The sequence below is a fragment of the Elaeis guineensis genome, chromosome 15, assembly GCF_000442705.2.
Source record: "Elaeis guineensis isolate ETL-2024a chromosome 15, EG11, whole genome shotgun sequence".
Lineage (NCBI taxonomy): Eukaryota > Viridiplantae > Streptophyta > Magnoliopsida > Arecales > Arecaceae > Elaeis > Elaeis guineensis.
The window spans coordinates 54,915,418-54,929,806 of record NC_026007.2 but is presented as its reverse complement, the minus strand read 5'-3'; the positions used below and the strand labels follow the sequence as shown (position 1 = coordinate 54,929,806).

The 14,389-nt window shown below is 36.5% G+C and overlaps 1 protein-coding gene across 1 annotated transcript; it reads left to right on the top strand.

The window, feature by feature from the left end:
- Positions 1 to 1,066: 1,066 nt before the first annotated feature.
- LOC105057924 (syntaxin-61) lies at positions 1,067 to 10,484 on the top strand. The gene is made up of 8 exons (XM_010940647.4): positions 1,067 to 1,377; positions 2,385 to 2,458; positions 3,929 to 4,042; positions 4,335 to 4,448; positions 4,695 to 4,894; positions 5,518 to 5,608; positions 9,715 to 9,780; positions 10,246 to 10,484. Exons 2-8 carry the CDS (start codon positions 2,405 to 2,407, stop codon positions 10,354 to 10,356), a joined length of 750 nt encoding a protein of 249 aa, XP_010938949.1. The 5' UTR covers positions 1,067 to 1,377; positions 2,385 to 2,404; the 3' UTR covers positions 10,357 to 10,484.
- The last annotated feature ends 3,905 nt before the right edge of the window (positions 10,485 to 14,389 follow it).

The window sequence follows — 14,389 nt, the reverse complement described above, 5'->3', positions numbered from 1 at the left end:
AATATTAAACAATGTTTCTAATGGCAATAACAACCAGAACCTTATCAAAAATAAAATAAAAAATAAAAAATATTATTTAAATTATTTAATTTTATATAAATTTTTAATATTTATTTTATATATAACTGATGTACAATCTAAATAAATTTATGCTACGATATTTTTTAGCCCATATAAATTATAACTTCGATCCATTTTAATATTATAACATTTACATTCTAAATCCATTGTTCAAACAGGTTCGTAATTAGAGCTGATAAAATATGATTCGACTTGTCAATTCGATCCGTGTTCGATCTATCATAAATAAATTTGAATTTAGACTAAATAAAATTAAGTGATTAATAAATCGATTCATTTAACTCGTTTAATAATTTGATCGGATTTGAATTTTAGACATCTGATCTGTTTAATCTGTTTAACCTATTTAATATTCAGATCGGATTGAATCAGATAATCCATTTAACCTGTTTAACTTGTTTAACTTCTTTCTGATTCATTTAACTCGATCTGTTTAACCTGTTTAACTCATTTAAGATCTATTTAATCTATTTAAAATATGCTTAATCTGTTTCTAATCCATTTAATTCGATCTATTTAATCTATTTAATTAAATTTAATTTATTTAATAAATAAATTAAATAGATCGGATTGAATTATCTGTTTAATAAACAGATCATATCCAAATTTAAATTTTTGATCCGTTTAATAAATAGATCGAATTTGGATTGATAATTTTTTGATTCAATTTCGATCCGATCTAATTACCACTCTTACCTACGGATGCATAAAATTATGTCTTATGTGTGGTATTTGAATATAACCTTAATGGCTCTGCATAACACATGAAGCACGCTTTTACTGTCTTTTGGCAACCTACCAAATGGTCAGGTAAATGGGAGGTGAACGCAGTTCAACATTTATATAGATTATTATGTGAATATAAATTATGTAATACCCTCTTTGGAACACACAAAAAAAAAAAAAAAAAAAATTATAGGCAAACTTCAAAAAATAATAAACAGTATAGGCCAAGTTACAAAGGAAGGATATGGACGCAAAACCCTTGACCTTTGCCCACAGAACGTCCAGTTCCAGCGGTGGCACCCTGACCGAAGGAATGGAAGACGAAAAGGCAAGGCAAGGGTCTTCGGGAAGACGTCATATTTTTCGTACATCTCCGGGAGGTAATAACAATGGGAGAGGGAGGGGGGAGAGAGAGAGTTAAGAAAAGCGAGAGAGTTAAGAGGGGGATCTATTAACTTGGACGATTGAGGGAGAAGTCAGCAAGGAAGCAAGCCGATCGTGATACAGTTAAGCAAAGGATGTAGCTTTCCTCCCGCGTCCGCTTCCTTTTGCCTTGCGCGCTGCTCTCAGGTGCCAATCCCTCCTCTCTCTCTCTCTCCCCCCTTCTTATTTCTTATTTTTCTTTTTATTTTATTCTTGCGGTCTGAATCAAAATTCTTGATGCACTTTGTTGAAGTCTTGATGGATAGGAGTGATCAATACCAGGGGTGTTTATCTTGATGGTTGATTTAGAAAATTTGTGTAACCATAAATGAGCATGCTTCCAAAAAAGAGGTGCCAGGAAAAGAAATTAGAGATTTGTGATGACTCCTAAGAGTTAACAAAGTTTCATATGGGTGCACAAATAATTAAGTTTGATCGTTATAATATCTTCATGCATCATTTTTCGAAGAGCTATCGTATAGATGCGTCTGTGTGTGTGAGAGGGAGAGCCTTAAATTGTAACCCCAACTTCTAAACCCTAGTAAGAGATTAAATTATCGATACCTTATACAGCTCCTTCAAGCATTGTAGATGATATCACCAAAGTGACTGGAGATATTTGCTTTTTCTATTTGTTGGTCTGGATTGTGAAACCTGTAATGGAAGAGTTACTCTATAATGGTCAGAAAAAACTATTGAAGTCTTTTATTGGATTTCAGAAGAATGTCATAATCTGTTCACATGCATAACTGAATCCAATATTATATCCTTTGCCTCTCTTAATGAACCCTGACTTGATTACTAGAAAACATTGACACATGTAGGAAGCGGTATTAGAGTTATGATTTATGCCATTGACTATGTATGACTTTTGGGTGATTTGGCGAACCCAAATGATAGTTGGAAGTATTCTGGTGCAGTTGTCATGTCTTGGTTTATACTTTCTCATATAGCGCATGTTTCATGTACGTTTTCTTTCCTTCTTTCCTCTTTGGGTTTTCTGCTTTCCAAGACTTGTTTATCGTCCCTTTCTCTATCGCATGCTTTTTTTGTGGGTGAGATGTCATGTTTCATTTTATAACAACTGAAATATGTTTTCTTATGCCTTTGTTATATTCTGTATTTCAAGTACTAATATTTCTTGATCCATGTAGGTAACATTGCTGAAAGCAAGATGACTTCTGCTCAAGATCCATTTTATATTGTTAAAGATGAAATTCAGGAATCAGTAAGTCATGTTTTCCTATCTACTTTGGTGCATTTTAAGTGAAACCATTTTTTTGGCATGAGTTATATATACGAATGGAGTTAACTAAGTGTAGAAAGGAGAAATGTCATAAAAGCCAAAAAGTAAAAAGAGTGAGTGAAAGTCATGAAAGCATAAAATGCATGTAAAGTAAGGTTATTGAGGTGGAATTCTGTTTAAACTGTGAAGGATGGACTGAAATATATGTTAATGGTAGCATGGGAGTGACATAAATACGGAATAAAGTTGAAGAAAATGTCTAAGCTTGTTAGACCATGTAAAGTGTAGGCTAGAGGTGGCCCTAGTGGTCAGCTTGTACTTGACCAACCCAGCACCGCATACCGTGTGTCAATCTGGCACCATACTGACCCAAAACCTGACTGGCATGGATCACGGTACTTGCATTTCTACAATTGATGTGTACTTATGTATGTTTGTATATACATATGTGCCTGACCCTCATTCATGTATGTTTGTGTGTCTATATTTATGTATTTATGCTTATATGGATGTAATCAATATAGTATATGGTGTTTAATTTGGCAAAGTTGAAGCAAGCCACTGTTTGGCTTTATCTCGGCTTAAAAACCATTTAGAGTTTATATCCCTTGTGCTAACCTGCCTTTTACTAATTGAACAGACTCTGTTGAGCCAAATGGAGCTGCTGACAGTTTATTCAATTGATAGAGTAGAAAGGGGTTATTAGCAAAAACACCTCCATCGCAGATCAACTATATGTCCCTACCCGATTTAATTTTTGAACATTTTATGAATGCTTTAAGTGCTAAATTTTTTAGTAGGGCCCTTGGTACAGCATTGGTTGCTGAGACCAGATAAGGATAACTGTAAGATTCAACTTGCAGTGAAACTGTAGAAAATACAGTCTAAATTATTTTGAAAAGATGCAGCTGCAATTAACAAAGGAAGGATTTCAAAACTTTTTACTATCTTGGTTGCATTCATGCAAGCGGATGGAGATAGAAATAAGTGTAGGTGAAATGATATTTGAGCAGAGTGATTAAGTGGAGATGCATCTTTGGAGATTTAAAAGGAGGTGTCTGTTTTAGTCTAAAGATCGGCTGCATTTTGTTCTTCTCATCTGTGGAGTAGGATCTGCAAAATGAAACCAAACAGATGTAACAAGGATAATTGTTTATATTTATCTTTTATTTCTCAATACTTAATTTTGTTCCTCTGTGGGACAACGTTGTTTTATCGTAAATGTCTTTTGTGTAGTTAAACTCATTTACGTTTTAGAGAATTATTTTTATTTGTGACTTCATTTGCTAATCTTAAACTTTTTGTGGGTGGTGCGCAAGCAAATGCTTTTTTTTTGCTATCAATAACATATTGAATTTCTTCCTGTAGGGATATTTAGCAGCCCTGCTTGCTACCATATTGTCTGTGATATGAGATGTGAAGACCTAAGTTAATGTTCACTCCTTTTGGCAGATTGATAAGCTGCATGATAGTTTCCACCGATGGGAAGAGACCCCTGCTAACAGTGGAGACCATCTTCTTCTAACCAAACAGCTTCTTGCCAACTGCGAAAGCATTAAATGGCAGGTATCATGACCAACACTACCAAAGTTATATTACATCATGCTTTTCCCAATATAAGTTTACAGATGATCTCTACTAAATTACTTAAATTTATAGTATTCATAAATTTACCATAGAAACATTGATTATGAAGAAATGAAGAAATAAGTGTAGCCACAGATTGGTTTGAGACATCATTTATTCCAATTTATGTTCACATCTATCTGCAGTGCTCTCTTATTAGTTAAGACAAAGCCTTCATATGAGTTCCATCTTACTGCTTCGGTTAGTAAACTACTACTTTTCCTGTAGAAAGGTAGATGAACTGGATAAGGCAATTGCAGTTGCTGCAAGAGATCCAGCTTGGTATGGCCTCAATGAAGTTGAGCTTGAGAAAAGGAGGAGGTGGACAAATATTGCTCATAAGCAGGTATGATATTTCTCGTCCTGAGGTCTAATTTAATAAACCTTCCAATATTTTCTGCAATACTGCCTTTTTGTTTCTTATATCTCTTACCTCAGTGATTTCTTTGCATTTGCATAAATCTAATTTAAAGCTCATAAGTTGGCCTGGGGCAAAGTCATTTTGGATTGTGATTCTAGAATGCTGATTAATCTTTTTTGATTTATGGTTTAGAAGTTTCTTGGATGTTTTGATGAATGTAGTAATTATTAGGTGGATAGTGTGAGAAAAGCTGTAGAAGATGGAAGGAAGAAAAGCAACTCAGTCAACTTGGGTCCCAGTGGGATGCATAGGGAGCTTATGAGGCTTCCAATTGATCATGCTTCTCAAGCAGGAAGATCAAACAACTATGCTGCTGAAGACAATGATGATTTCATATCTGCAGAATCAGATCGACAGATGCTCCTTATTAAGTATTATTGTTTTCCAACTTTTCTATTCATTTTGCCATAAAAAGCTTGATTCACCCACTTGTAGGTAGATGCATATGAAAAGTATGTTGTGTCACCCCTCCAGGCAAATTCTCCCATTAATCTGTGAGAAGGGTTCCTTATCTGAGGCTAGTTGTTGTCCTTAGTGTTCCTCTACCACCACAATATATGTGGGTTGGATGCTGATCAAGTAGTAATATTTGGTATACGGATTTGAATAATAGCAGCCAATATACTCTTCAAATTGATGAACAACCATGAAGATACTTCTGGGAAATATGAAAGTAACAAATAAGCTATTGAGGTTCTTTCAACCATATGAGATATGGTTCTTCCATCTTAGGGTAGTTTAGTGCTAAAAAGGTGTGGAGGGGCAGACATACACATATTCCCCACAAAGAATTGAAAATGTTTTTAAAATCTTGTAGTTCGTTTGCTTGTAGATTTTGTTTCATCTGTGACAAGGAAATTAGCCACAAACCATGGACCCATGGTCATGCTGAAATTACGGAGAGGAATGAAGAGTATTTTTTGAATGATTAATGCTGAAATTATGGACCCATGTATTTGTACTAATTTCTCATGCCAGCCAAGTGATGCTGCAGGCAACAAGATCAGGAGCTGGATGATCTTAGCATTAGCGTACAGAGAATTGGAGATGTGGGGCTTACTATAAATGAAGAGCTCATTGGACAGGTGATGTTTAACAAATGTGCTAGATTTTGTTACATTTATGCATAATCTACTGATTATGATAATGTGTAGCTTTATTTACCTTCTTTGCTTATAAGTTATGATGGATTAGCGGTTACAACAGTAATTTGTGATGAGGAAGAAATTCATGTTGACTGCAAAACTATTCAAGATTGTCCTTATCATTTGGTGCAATGGAATGATATATTCCTTATAAACTATCTAACAAACATTAGATTTTTCCCATTTTCTAAATAAGATAAGGTAAAATTGGCATATGTGGTCTTATACATATCTCCGGTTGCTAGCGTATGACTTCCCTTTTTCATCCACACTTAAACTAGATTTGGTATTACCATTGATCCATCAACTAGCAGGTTTTTGGAATCCATTTCAAGCCAAGGAGTAGTTCCATCTTGTGACTTCTTATTGTCGCTTTGTAAATCTTCATCCATCATGTGAGGAAAGGTCCATATGTAATTTGCTGAGCCAATTTATCTGTGTTGGAGAGACTTCTATGATACTTTTTACCACTCAATCTTATTAATACTGTCAAGAACATTGCATTCTGAAGTCAGAGCAATTTCTTTTCAGATCTGAAGATATGATTGGATATTATCAGAAGCTCCATTTTGGGAACAGGGCCACCTAACTGTAAAGAATTGTGGAACCTCCTTTACAAGTCTATAGTTGAGGGCCTGGCCTATTTAGTGGCTAAACGTGCAATCATCCCTGGTCTATTTTTTTGATAAATCATCTTGTCAACCTAGGAAATGTTCATAATACTAGAATCCCAAGGTAAATAGATTGAAAAATCATGAGTTGTAGAAAGACAACTGGAAAGATAACTAAGGATTTAAAAAGATAAAGATGACCACATAGAATGAGTTACTAGGTTTGTGTTCGGAAGGACATTCTTCCAAAAACAAGCCTTTTTTACATATGATAATATTCAGAAACAATAAAAAGCATGATGACTTAAGCAATGATAGGTGAAGTTCTCATAGATAGACTTTATTATCAGCCCTAGGAGGAGGAGGGAGGATAGGTTTGAATATGTATATGAATAGCAAGATAGGAGTATGTAATGATAGTATTGGATGCACTGTTGAAGATGATGAAAGAAAAGAAGATAAGAAAAGAGAGGGAGGAAAAAGGTTTGCAATCATGCTTTTCAGGGAGAAAAACCTTTTTCAAGTGGTGGAGCTATCAAAATTGGTCGCTTATCCAAAATGATTGGTGTGGTATCAAAATATACCTACTTAGGGACTGTTTGAAGTCCTGTGGCTGGAATTCTGCTGCAACTCAAGATACACTGCTGCTCAGTTGGACAGTTGCATGTATTTGAGCTTCATGTGACTCAATCCCCTATTTTTGGAGGGCAATGAATGGAGGTTAGGTGAGGTAGGGAAGGTGAGATGGGCGAGGGAGATGGGGTGGGCACTGGGTGGGGGTGGGGTAAGGGAGACTAGGCGAAGGCTGGTTAGGGCAAGGGAAGGCGAGGTTGGCAAGGGAGATGGGGTGGGCATTGGGTGGGGGTGGGGCAAGGGGGACTAGGCGAAGGCTGGTTAGGGCAAGGGAAGGCGAGGTTGGCGATGGAGATGGGTGGAGGTTTGATGGGGTGAGGGAGATGAGGCACAGGCCAAGCAGTGGGAAGGAAGGCAAGGGAGATTGGTGGATTGGAGGTTGGTGGGGTGAGGGAGGTGGACCGTAAAGGGGAAGGGGTTAGATTGCAAGGGAGGAGTGCATGACTTAGGAGATGGATGGGGGAGTTGGGGGGTTCAGGGAGAGGAGGTATGAGCTGTTAGGGCTTTGGGAGAGCCCGACTCGAGCCTGTAGCTTTTTAATAGCTGTTTCAATTGCAAGTCGAGATGCAACTTTTAAGGCCGAGCTGCAAGGGCCTACAGCCTGACTTGTAGCATGTGGTCCAGCTGTAGGCCTCTGAATAAGCAGGGATGGGTCTCCATGCAACCTATTATAGGCAATAGATTTTAGGTTACACAATACCCTCAAAAGAAGCAGACAGTGACGTAACCTGTTATTAGACTGTGACCTATAATTTCACTACTTTAGATATCAAATATTGCACACCTAAGAATTCAAAACCATATCACATGATTATATTTTTTTCTAAACAGTCATGTGAATCATATGGCTGTGTAAGTGGTCAAATGGATATCATCGAACTGGTACTTTATTACTGAAAGTTAGGCATCTGTTATTTATTTTCCATGTTTAACAACCTTGCTTTAGATAATAGGTAAGTCAATGGTGTTTTCTATCCCTATTGCTAGGTCTTGGATTGGGCCTGTTGTTTTGAAAATCTTGAGTAGGCTAAGCTTGGGGGTTGTCTACAAATATTGCTTGATGGGCAAACAATTTTAGATGTTAAGCCTTATACAATTGCATACACGGGTGCAGATTGGACTAGAATGGGTTCAGGTTCATTCATGGTTCAATACCAAGGAACAATGACTTGGCTCAAGCTTGACTCAGCTTGAAAATATCAGGCCTGTTCTAGACTAATAGCTTAGCTTGATCCAATAGAAGCCATGCTTTAGCTTATATGTCAGGACTGTGGTTAATCCCACGTGCACCACTATTTTTGGTCATGAAGAGAGAGGGAGATGGAGGAGGGAGGAGGGAGGAGGGAAAAAGGGGGAAGAGGAAATGCTAAACAGGTGGTGGTGGTAAACAGGTAAAGTCAGGCAGTGATGGTAGTGAGAAGGGGCATGGGACAGATGGAGATGGTGGTGGTGAGGGAGGCTGGGCATGGATGGAGATGGTGGTGGTGAGGGTGGTTGAAGGTGGAGGGAGAGGGAGCTAGGTGCTAACGGCCACCAACATCAATCTGGCCTTGGGTGCTCGAGAGAGAGATGTTAACTTGTATTTATTCAATAGATTGGCAGAGTTGATAATGCTCTAGTGTTGGTGCCAGAGAGAATGAATGAAAAGGTGGGTTGTTGGCTAGAGAAGGAGAATGAAAAAGGGGCCCAAAAGTTTAGTTCTGACATCGTCTTTTACTCACTAATTTTTACTTTTATTTTCAGGTTTTAGATTTTGATTTTAAATGTGTCATGGTTTCTAGAATCTAATGGTATAAATTTTGTATTTATAATGTGTCCCATCCAAATTTATTTATAATATTGTCGATATTATATTTGTTATATAATTATATGTACGTTTGATATATAAGATACCCATCTAGTTGGTCAAGCATGGCTAGGCTAAAACTTAGCAAATCATGGCTTGATTTAAATCATGGTTGGCCTTGAAATCCTCGGTCCACTTATGCCGTAAATCTGGTGGGGCAGGCTAGGCCAGATTTACTCAAGTTTTATTGGTTGGTACCCTTGGTATCTTTTAGGTCAATAAATACCAATATTTGTTGGTGCATGAGGTTGCTGCTTTTCGTTTGGGGATATCATTGATGAAGATTTTATTTAAATAAAAACAATTACTCTTATTATCCGTCTGGTGGGCTTCTCCTGTCTCATGATGGGACAAATTTGAAGAAAATTAATTCAAGAGGCTAAAGAGAAAATCTTATAGTAAGTTTTGTTTAAGGTTTTATTCCGTAGATAAAACCGAATTGTATGTGTAAGTGCAACAACCTATCTCCAATATTTATTTAGTCTGGGTGTAACTATTAAATTTTTCAGTATTGAGTTAAACCTTTGGGGACTATTTTCCAAATTACCTTAATCCTGCACGTTCTCCTTTCCAAACATTCTTCCTGTCCTGTTCCCTCTATTCTTCCTCTGATTCTGATCCTTGTTTATTTCTACCCTCCTGAACTCTTTATAAATTTCTCAACTTCTTTAACCTTATCTGGTTTCTGGACGAATTTTGATTATCTGGACTTGCATTTCCCTTCAAAAAAAGATTATATTATTTTTTCAGAATTATATGTATCTGGTTTCTTTTTGATTTTTAATCAGTTCTTCTAAGCTTCTTCAAAAGGAAGAATAAATAGATTACCAAATATAATACTCCTGGTTAATATTGACACTCATGATAGCAGAGGCAAATCGTGTCTGTGCTTGTCTCCTTTGTATTGCTTTATTATATTTTTACTGAAAAGGTTGATGCTTGCATTGGTAATGCAGGAGAGGATTTTGGATGATGTGAGCATGGAAGTGGAAACTACTTCAAATCGGCTTGGCTTTGTTCAGGTTGGTGCATCAATTGTGTTTATCTCTTAGATACTTGTATATTCTTTTTTTGTCTTAAATTCTGCTAGAAAAAAACATCTGGTGGCATGCATTGCATGCAATTGGAGATGCTGCCTTCATTATTAATCTTTTTGATATTTTCCTGGAATCAGCAAGTGACAACAACCAATTTTTCTTTTTTTGTTCTTCTTAATTATTTTTTTGTACTCATATCTACCGATATTCTTTGTCATCCCTTCAATTACTTCAATTTGGCTGTGTTAAATCTTGTATATCTCTTTTATTTGCTTTTCTTTGATGTTATGGTGATAAAATAAAATATGTTTAATACCAAACCTGGATATCCTTATTCCTTGTAGTTTTACTGGAAAATTAAAATCAGAAACCTTTAACTATCTTTTAATTTTCTTGCGGTCCCTATTATCTTTCCTTCATCTTTTTATGTGAAAATTTATCCTTGTGCAGAAAAAAGTGGCCATGGTAATGAAGAAGGCTGGTGCCAAGGGACAAATTATGATGATACTGTTCTTGATAGTTCTTTTTATTGTTCTTTTTGTTCTGGTTTTCTTTACCTAGGAAGCAAGCGATGATTGTGTGATCATATCCTTTGTAAATAACTGACTGGGAAAACTTTGTCAAGCTCTTGAACAAACTATTGCTGCATAAACGTATGTTAGGATAAGTAGCCAAGTTCTGAAGGATCATCCATGTCTTTTTTCTTTTTATATAAGAACAGGTAAATTTGGTTTTTGAGCAACTAGATAGGGTTCCAGACAAGAAAAAAAAAGAAAAAGACACTACTAGCATTCTCGGTATGGATGCACATCCATTTGGCATGGGTTACCGACCCAGATCCAAGTCTTTGATCGGTTGGTGTAAAAATTATGCTTAGTTACTGTAGCCTATTTTTGTTGAGTCACCCAATCAGTTGGATTCAATTGGTTTTGGCTATGCTGGTTCTGTTATGCACTGGAGTGCCTGCATGCCCTAAAACTCATTTAGCAATCTTGGATTTTGTTGGGATCAGGAAGTCATTCTAAATTTGGATTTTGAAAGATTTCAAACATTTGTAAAGCATGTATTCTTGCAAATCCCAAGTTGAGGAGGGAATTGTCCTCTCGAACTCCTTAGGGTCCAATGTTAGAGTCATTTGCTTTAAGATTCCAAGGGAAAAATCTATTCCACAATACTACAGGAACTGAAAAGTTGAAAAATATAGGCGCTTTTATGTAGTGTCACGATATGCATGTCGGGGTAAGAAGTGAGCTTGAGTGCACTGGTCTCACTCAAATTGGCTAATTTTTTACCAAGTTGAGCTCAAGTTAGATTATTTAATTTTTTGAGTCAAACTCAGGCCACTTATGAGTGGATTGTTTAAGAGGTGAATGGTAAGTTTGAGGTCCCTTAAGATATACGTGAACATTTGAATTAATTTTCACTATTCTATTTCAACATAATAGTTGAACAACATTCTTTTATGTGTATATTAGATTAATTTATTAAATAATATTTTTATTTGCAAATAATAACTACAATACTTTGTGATATAACTCTTAGTTCTAATTTAATCGAGCAGAACTTGACTCAACCAAGCCTATTTGGCTTGCAGAATAATCAAGCAAGCCCAGGTCTGAAATTTAGGCCAACCAAGCTACTCAGTAGCAACTTGATTGCAGTTTACAATAAAAAAAATGCAATAAGCTATGTATATGTGTGTATATATATAATGGTGAAATTGGAAGGTTGCACCCATTTGTTTAGAAGATTCATGTCTATAACGAGTATATTAGTACATATTGGGATGAAGAGAAGAGAATATATTACAGAGATAAAATAAATAAGGTAGAAAAAAAATAATAAAATATCAAGATTTTACATGGAAAAATTTGAAACAGAAAAAAGCGACGATGTCAAGCCAATAAATCACTATTTTCAAAAGATCTAATACAAGGATGGTCATAAGTAGTATCTCTAAAAAATAAGTAGAGGGTAAAGATTTATCACACATAAAAGTAGATCTCTTTTTCTCTTAAAAAAAAAGCTCTTCACACACACCATGAAAGCCACGTATTGAACCACAGCACGACCAGTGAGTCAGCTCAGTCTTAGACTGAGTCGGCTAACTTGAAACTAAATCGGCTCAGAAAATCATTGGGTCGGCTCAAACACTGTACCATGTTAGAAATCGAATATACTACTTTTTGTATAATTCTGTTTCTCACAGTTAGTCAATCCATCCTGAAATTGGATCGATCCATCTTGAACTTAGTCGATCCAATAACAGACTGAGTCAACTAAGATGCTAAGCCTGCTGATCTGAAACAGTTTTGCAAATTTTTTTCCTCTCTTGAGTTTTTTTACATGGCTTGGCGTCAAACTCGTCATTTGTTGGGTTATGCCTCCGTCATCGTAATATATTCAGCTTCAGTGGTGGATAGGGCAATGCATTTTTGAAGCTTAGATTGCTATGACACAGCTTCTCCTGCAAATGTGACCAAATAATCTGAGGTCAGACTTTCTTGAATCAATATCACCTACCATATCGGCATTAGAGTATCCTTTAAGCAATGGCTTTTTGCCTCCCAAATACAAACATACTTTGGAAGTACCATGTAAATACCTTAAGATCCACTTCACTGCTATCCATTGTTGCCTGCTCGGATTTGAAAGAAATCTGCTCACAACACCTATTGAATGACCAATATTGGGTCTTGTACACATCATCGCATATATCAAACTACCAACCACTGAGGCATAGGATATATGTTTCATCTCTTCCTTTTCCGCATTAGTAGAAAGACATTGTTGAGTACTCATCCTGAAGTGATTAGCTAATGGAGAACTCACAGGCTTGGCTTTATCCATGTTAAATCTCTGAAGCACCTTTTCAATATAGCCTTCTTGTGACAGCCACAATTTTTTGATCTCTCTGTCACGAGAAATCTGCATACCAAGTACTTGCTTCACTGCACCCAAGTCCTTCATAGCAATGGATTTATCAAGTTCATCCTTCAACATACAAATTTTCTTCGTATCACGACCCATAACAAGCATATCATCTACATACAATAAAAGTATGATAAAATCACCATCACCAAACTTTTGCACATAAACACAATGATCTGACAAAGTCTTGTTGTGGCCATGATCAACCATGAAGGAGTCAAACTTTTTACACCATTAGCGTGGTGCTTGTTTCAGTCCATATAAACTTTTTCTCAACCTGCATACCAGTCCTTCTTTGCCTTTGACTTTGAAACCCTCCGATTGTTCCATATAAATCTCCTCATCCAAATCATTATGAAGAAAGGCTGTTTTTACATCAAGCTGCTCAACTTCAAGATTCAAACTTGCAGCTATACTCAGAACAACACGAATAGAACTCATTTAACTACCGGAGAAAAAATTTCTTCAAAGTCAATACCTTTAATTTGATTAAACCCCTTTACAATCAACTTTGCCTAGTATCTTGGTTAAGAAGTCTTCTCCTGAGCTTTTTTTCTGAACACCCATTTGTTCTTCAAAGCTCTCTTGTCATTGGGGGGCTTCACTAGGTCATAAGTTTGATTCTCATGCAACGAGCTCATCTCCTCTTGCATAGCCTCCAGCCACTTATGACCATCATCACACAAAATGGCTTCCTGAAAATTTTTTGGTTCTCCCCCATCGGTAAGTAACACACTAATTTGATGAGTATCTTCTGAATGGAATGTGCCCTCACGCAGATCTCCATAGCTGTTTCTCTGCTTGCTGTTCAACTTCTGCACTTTCAATTTGTGGTTGTGTATCAATGTCAATAGAGCCACCTGATCCATTAGAAGAATCCAACTATATATTTTCAGCACCCATTTGTGTATCGCCATCGTTAACATCAGGTTGTTGCCGTCCAATCAACTCCTTGATCTCCAAATCAGTAGAAACAGCCTTTGAAATCTCTGTCTTCTCCTTGATATCATCAACAAATTGATCCTCTAAGAAAATCAAATCTCGTCTATAAACAATTTTCTTATTTACTGGATCCCATAGATGATACCCGAACTCTTCATTTGGATACTCAAGAAATATACACTCTCTTGACTTCACATCTAACTTTGCTCTTTCATCCTTTGGCACATGCACAAGTACTTGACACTTGAACACTCACAAATGATCATAAGAGACTTCTCTTCCAATCCACACATACTTTGAAACATCGCCATCCAACCATGAACTTGGAGTAACATTGATGATGTGAATAGCAGTCCTCAAGGCTTCATCCCAAAATTGCTTTGACAACTTGGCATTTGACAGCATACAGTGAATTTGCTTCACAACAGTGCAATTCATTCGCTCGGCCATACCATTTAACTATGGTGTCTTAGGAATTGTTTTCTCATGTCGAATGCCCTTGTTATTGTAATAAACATCAAAAGGACCCAAGTACTCACCACCATTATCTGTTCAGATGCATTTGAGGGTCACTCTAGTCTCCCTTTCCACCATGGCATGAAACTGTTTAAAAACTTCGAATACTTGATCCTTGCTTTTCAGAGGATAGGCCCACACCTTTCTAGAGTGATCATCTATGAGAGACAAAATAAAGATAGCCACCAAGTATCTTAACTGATAT

Excerpts from the sequence above, each read along its gene's own strand:
- LOC105057924 (XM_010940647.4), top strand. The coding sequence starts at position 2,405 with ATGACTTCTGCTCAAGATCCATTTTATATTGTTAAAGATGAAATTCAG. Across the intron at positions 2,459-3,928 it reads AAGATGAAATTCAGGAATCA|ATTGATAAGCTGCATGATAG; the intron begins GTAAGTCATGTT and ends TCCTTTTGGCAG. Across the intron at positions 4,449-4,694 it reads CAAATATTGCTCATAAGCAG|GTGGATAGTGTGAGAAAAGC; the intron begins GTATGATATTTC and ends AGTAATTATTAG.